Source organism: Rhizophagus irregularis, chromosome 21, assembly GCF_026210795.1.
Source record: "Rhizophagus irregularis chromosome 21, complete sequence".
Classification (NCBI taxonomy): domain Eukaryota; kingdom Fungi; phylum Glomeromycota; class Glomeromycetes; order Glomerales; family Glomeraceae; genus Rhizophagus; species Rhizophagus irregularis.
In genome coordinates this window covers 1,844,902-1,851,370 of record NC_089449.1, presented here as the reverse complement: position 1 = coordinate 1,851,370, position 6,469 = coordinate 1,844,902, and the positions used below count along the sequence as shown (strand labels likewise).

At 28.7% G+C, this 6,469-nt stretch overlaps 1 protein-coding gene across 1 annotated transcript; it reads right to left on the bottom strand.

Moving 5' to 3' along the window:
• Positions 1-578: 578 nt before the first annotated feature.
• On the bottom strand, positions 579-827 carry OCT59_013858 (uncharacterized protein; the record flags this gene model as incomplete). The annotated part of the gene is made up of 1 exon (XM_066141784.1): positions 579-827. The coding sequence occupies one exon, from the start codon at positions 825-827 to the stop codon at positions 579-581; it is 249 nt and encodes an 82-aa protein (XP_066001882.1).
• Between the last annotated feature and the right edge of the window lie 5,642 nt (positions 828-6,469).

The window sequence follows — 6,469 nt, the reverse complement described above, 5'->3', positions numbered from 1 at the left end:
ATTCCTTTTAACAAATAGAGTTTAATTCTTTTTATAAAATTAAAATTCAATCATAGAATCAAATTTTATTTAAATTTTTTTAAGTTCCTATTATAGAGGTTCTGCACCGTAAAATTTGCAAAATTCACGAATAATTGGTGTAAAGTTACCTAAAATATGAGCTGGAATGGTGACTTCCTCCAAAGTAAACTCTTTAAATTATAGCAAACGAAAAAAATTTTTTTTTTGTGACATATTCACGTTTTGCATTATTAATTGGTAACATTAAGCATGACTTATATAGGATAAAATCAGAGTTGAAATGTGCCGATTGATGTCATTCATATAAGAACTTGCGACAGATTTACTAATCAATTTTGTATCGTTTAGTGGCAGATTGGCAATTAATTTAAAAGAAATATTTACCAACTTAAAGTATAATAACATTAAATAAAAGTTTTTTAATACTCACACCCAATTTACTGTATATTATATAGTATTTTGTATAATAAAAATGTAACAAAATCAATATTTTAATTAAAGGTAGACAAATCAGCCCATATGTGATAATACTTCAGTAAATTATACTGAGAGCCCTTTCAAATTTTTAAAATATTGCTTGAGTTAACCATTGAAATTAAGGATTTTAAATTAAGTTCCTGATTCTCATCAGCTTCAATAAGTGTTTCAATAGAATTATCTACTTTTTTATTAAAAAAGGGTTCAAATGAATCGTTATCTAATGCTGAAATTTCAGAAAATGGTACTTGATGTGTACAATAATATACAGATTGGTATATTTGCTTATAATGTGCATCATGAATTGATTTAGTGAGATACTTTTTCATGGTTTTAAAAAACATTTGAATAATAAAGGGTTGTGTATACTGTAATGTTAAGAATTTTCAAATTAAATAACGATTCTTAATTAACTCAAATTCTAGCCAATTTTTAATTGATTCTTGAATTTGTGAAAGAAAAAAGCTTGACTGTACAGCCTTCTGTATTAACGCATTTCTGATTCTACGCATTATATGAATTGTATTCTTACCGTGAAATGTTTTAATATAAAACACTTTACCCATGTATATTTTCTATTTAGTAGCATTGTAGTTATATATTTTTTTCCTACTTCATATTTTTTAACTATATCTGCAGACTGGCATTCAAATACACTTTCATAAGGCCAAAGAAATAAAATTATTCGTTTCTCATGAAAAAAAATTGCTAAATTTGACCCGGCCACCCGGAAAAAAAATTTATTTTCAAAAAAATTTAGCCGATTCCTAGATGATGATTGGTTGATTTAATAAATTTTTTGCTCAGGTCACCGGGTGGAAAAAAAAATTATTTTTTTATGACTATGATTGGTCAAAACTAAAATCGTACTGACCAAATAAAATAAATTTTTTTATTTTTTCGTAACATTTACATGACCCGCCCGGTCATAAGAAACGAATAAATTTATTTACTTGGCCTAATAGTGTTTGGAATCAAATATATTCGAATATACTTGAGTATTCATTTAAATTTATAAAGTGTATTTGAATAATATTCGAATAAGTTAAATTTCCTTTTATAGTAATGATTTACATAATTTTTAGCCCGAATTATGATTTTAACTCAGTTAAATTTAAGGATTTAATGCCCAATTAGAATTTTAACTATATTATATCTGGCTAAATGACTCGAGTTATTCAAATAACTAGGATCCTGAAAAATACATAAAAAGGTCACATTTGAGTTTGCTTAAAAAGAACCTAAATTTTCATGAAAATCTTGCCTTTTTTAGATAGTGCCGGCCTAAATTTTATTGTCCGTTTTGATACAGGCCAGCATTATCATAATTCCGGTCCTGAAAAGTTGCTTATTTTAGGCTAAAATCTTGCCGATCATTTATGACCTCCATATGTATTTTCAGAGTTCTAAATAACTGTTACATGATTCCAAACACTATTTCATAATAAGAACGTTAAATTGCCCTAAAATTTTTAAGAAATTCTTGATAAAGAGGTGATCCTAAATATGAACAAAGTTTTTTTAGAAGATTTTGGTAAAGATGATATAAACATTGCATATGATAAGTTTCTGAAAATACTGTAGAAATAGCTGCAATCATGGCAGGATTAGCATCAGTGATAAATATCAATGGAGGAATTTTGCATGCTTCAAGATAACATCAAAGCAACCATTTATAAGATTCTTATTTTTTATTATAATTATCAATTAAAATAAAGAAACTTAATGGGTAGTTATACATTAGTTCAAGCAGTATTGTTATGGATAATAATGTCATAAAATTTAGACCATCTTTTACATTGTGCTGGTAATATTCAGAAAATACCAATTAGTTGGTTACTTGTATCATCTATTAATGGCTTTACAAACTATGCAGAGTCATAGCATCTGCTTGCAATTCAAAAAGTCTCATTAATAAAAATGCTGCATCTCCTAAATTATTAAGACCTTTTTCTTGTTTGATTTTTTTAAATTGCATTTTCCAAGTCTTGAATAAGAAATACATGATCAGGATACTTCAGTTGAAGAAGATTTCTAATTGTTTCTGCATTATATTGGCCATGCACAACATATATAAAATTCTATATGTTTCATAATTTCTTCAGTAAAATTTTTGTAAGAAGTGGAAAATTTTATGGTATCAATGAGAATCTCATAATTGTATTCGTTATTAAATAACGTTACAGTTACTATAAGTAAATTCATTCGCCTATTAACATTCATTTGCCACATACAATTCTGTTTTTTAGTTTCTTTATTTTTTTCTTTACCTAATGTTAATCTTAAAAGCTTCTCAGTATACCTTCCTTCTAAATCACACTTAAATACCTTTTTTTTACAAGTACCATCTGGAAATTTTTCACTTTTATGTTTAAAGACAGCAAAGTTATTCTGAAGAACGTACTGTTCTAGAAAATGCAATTTTTATAGAATGAAACTTTGTTCCATTCTCAATCTCAATTAGAGTATTAATTAACAGTGTCACTGATTTCTGCCACTCGTTAATAAACAAGTTCTCTGCTTTTATCATATATTTGTTCGCAATGAAACATTAATATTTGTGCTTAGTTTAGTTTTATATAATTATATACTTAACTTTCAAACTTTGATAACTCTCACCACAAAGTTTTATTTATATTTCTACTTTCAAAGTATGATAATTCTTGTTACAAAAGTTTATATTTATTTTTAAAGTGCTGGGCAAAACTAGATAGTTTAACAAATTGTCAAAATGTTAAAAAGGTTAAACTTGATGAAACTATATTAAAATATTAATAAAAAATTAGCGAAACTTGATGAAAAATAAAACCTATAGTAAATTATATTAAACATTGAAATAATAATAAAATATTATAAAAAAAATTGGCGAAACTAAAGTTTAGACTATAGTTATTTCTGAAATTCAATTGGCAAATCCAAAATCCAAAATTACGAAATCGTAATTAATTACGTATTCCGAAATTCTGAAATTTGCATAATAATGCAAAATTGCGAATTTCGCGGGATCTAGTGATCAGATTTCGATGATCTTACTACCATTCGATTAATCTCATCGAGACGAATCTAATGATATGTGTTTCATTTCTATAGCACCGATATTGATGGAGTTAATTTACTATAAACATTTAATGAATTTTGGTGTCAGAGCACGATGTAGTGATTAGATTTGAATGAATTTACCACCATTCGATTCGTCATGACGAGACGATTCTAAGGGCGGTAAGATCATTTTTCTAGCATTGAAATTGACGGAGCTATTATGCTATAAATATTTAAAAGTTATTGGTATCAGAGCGCGATCTAGTGATTGGATTTAAATGATCTTACTACCATTAGAATCGCCTTATCGAGACGAATCAAATGGTAGTAAGATCATCCAAAACGGATCACTGGGTGCCGATTTATTATTTGTTAAAGTTTTTATATATAAATCGGCCAAAATTAAGGCTAATTCTGGCCAAATATTTTCGTAATACGAAATTAATTACGGAGTCCGAAATTAATTACGGAATACGGAGTTTTTCTAATGAATTACTTAATAATTACAGAATTACGTAATTATGTATTTCCGTAATACTAAAATAATTTCAGACACAAGTATAGTTTAGACATTTAGCCAAATTTAAAACTAGTTTAGGCAGATCACTTTATTTATTTCATCTTTTTACTTTTCAAAATTAAATATTAATTAAAAACTTAGGCAAACCATAAGTATATTTAAAATAACTTTTAATAATTAATATTTTATTAAGTTGAACTGAAACCAAATCTAAAATTTAGCCTTTTTATGTTTATAAAATTGAGTTACTCTGAACTGTGAAATTCCTATTAAATTCCATCTCTTTTTATAGTTTTACAAATCTTATTTCTTTTAATCTATTATCTTTCTATTTTATTTTTTTTCTGTTATTTTTTTTTCTATCTTTCTAATTTGTTATTTTTTCTTTTCTAATCATTCAATAAACATTATATTATAAATTTTTATTTTTTATTTTTATTTTTAAAATAAAGACTAGTACTGGGGTTGTACTATACATAGGACGGGTACAAATAAAGTAAAACCATTATTCTAAGCTAAAGATTAACCTAACTTCTTAAACAAATCGAAGGGGTCGTCTAGCCTCGCTTCACAAGGAATGCAGGCTTAGCCGCAACTCAAGCTACGAACCAAATAGAATAAAAAAAGACACCCAAATACTAATTTAACGAGAGTTCCCAGTCAAAAAAAAAAAATGAATTCTGCCTATTCTGAATAAAATCTATTATTCTTATAACTACTAAATCTTTAAGAAAAAAAAGAATGAATCCCCCAGCTGTCAACCAAGGAAAGTTCTTAGACTAATTTTCACAGTAAGGATAAAATTTCTGCTAAAACCACTGTGTTATCCTTATTACCTCCTTTATCCCTAAATTTCTTATTGGACTTCGACTTCTGGGATTTGGGATCCTTCAACGGGTCTTTAGTAGATTTGGCTTGCTTCTTAGTACTAGCCAAGGATTTCAGGTCCTTCTTCTTAAGGTTAACGTTACCGGACTGTTGCGCGATTTTTCCAGGTTTCTTGTCAGGAACATTCTTTGCCTTTTGTTTAGTTGGTGCTTTCTTCAAGGTAGGTAAAGAGTGTCAACACCATTTCAACTCTAGAGAATTCTCCCAGAAAGCTTGCAGAGTTCCTAAGGCTTTGAGTATAGCCTCCTAATTCTCAAAATATTCTACGAGCTTCCTCTTATCTTTACTTGTTTGTAAAATTTTAAACACGCTAGCACCGCACATCGTTAAAAATGTTGTTAGTTTACGGTCAGCTCATAAGGTAGCCATCGTCATATCCACTGGAATGTCATGAATAACAGCTTGGAACTTTTCACATTGTTTTCTTTCTCGTAAAGTCCAACTAGCGGGGAACTATCTCACCGGTATACTTCCCAGGTCAGTCGTCCAGAACTTGTTAAATGTGGGAAGGGTAAATGAGTTTAAAACTATTTTGACTCTAAGAGTCTGATATTTGTGTTGCCGTTTTAATGACAACTTAATAGTTTTGCCCTATAACGTTAATTCTTCTAAGATTTTTTCAACATCCCAGGTATATGGAATGTCGTATACAATAATATCTCTGACTTGCTCATTATATTATAAATATTATAGAAAATTACTACAAATAACCACTGGTATTCGTCACCAGTGTCACGTGATAATAGTCTTGTATGTTACACATTAATTATCGATTGATTACTTCATTGAATAAATAATAGTATAATTTATTCCTACTCTTCCACAAACTCTCATGAACTCTCTTTCACATTCCCTTCTCCATTCTTTTATCCTTAAATTCTCCTTTCATGAATTCCGAATATTTATCTTCTCTTGAAGAGTTTGAGCAGGACGCTAGTGACAATGATGAATGTAGTACAAATAAAGTAATATTAAAGGTTAATGATAGCTTTAATGATTAGATATCAGTTCAAACGGTTGTTGATTTGTATGCAAAACGGAATGGTTTTGTTGCTAATAAAATTCGAAAAGAAGTAGACTCTATAGATAATTCTATTATTCGTTGTCGTGTATATACATGTTGGAAATCAGGTATTCATAAACCAAAAAAAGTTGAAGATATGAATTTGCATCGTGATTGTAAATCAAACAAAACTAATTGCCCATGGCTAAGGATGACGCCGCAAATAGACAATTGCAGAATAATTGCGATTTGCGGTATTGCAGAACATTGTGGATTTTGAAGTCTAAATATCTGCAAATCTGCAATTCGCAATTGTTCGCAATTCCACAAATATTCCGCAATTCCACAAATGATCTAAAGTACCGCAATTCAATTGCGGTACAATTGCAGTACTTTATGAAATTGCAGAATATTTTGCGGATTTGCGGATTTGCCAATTATAGTCTTCCAGTCCGACACAGATTATCAGATGAATTGCATAGTACAAATCATCTGATGATCTCTTTTTCTTTTTTATTGAA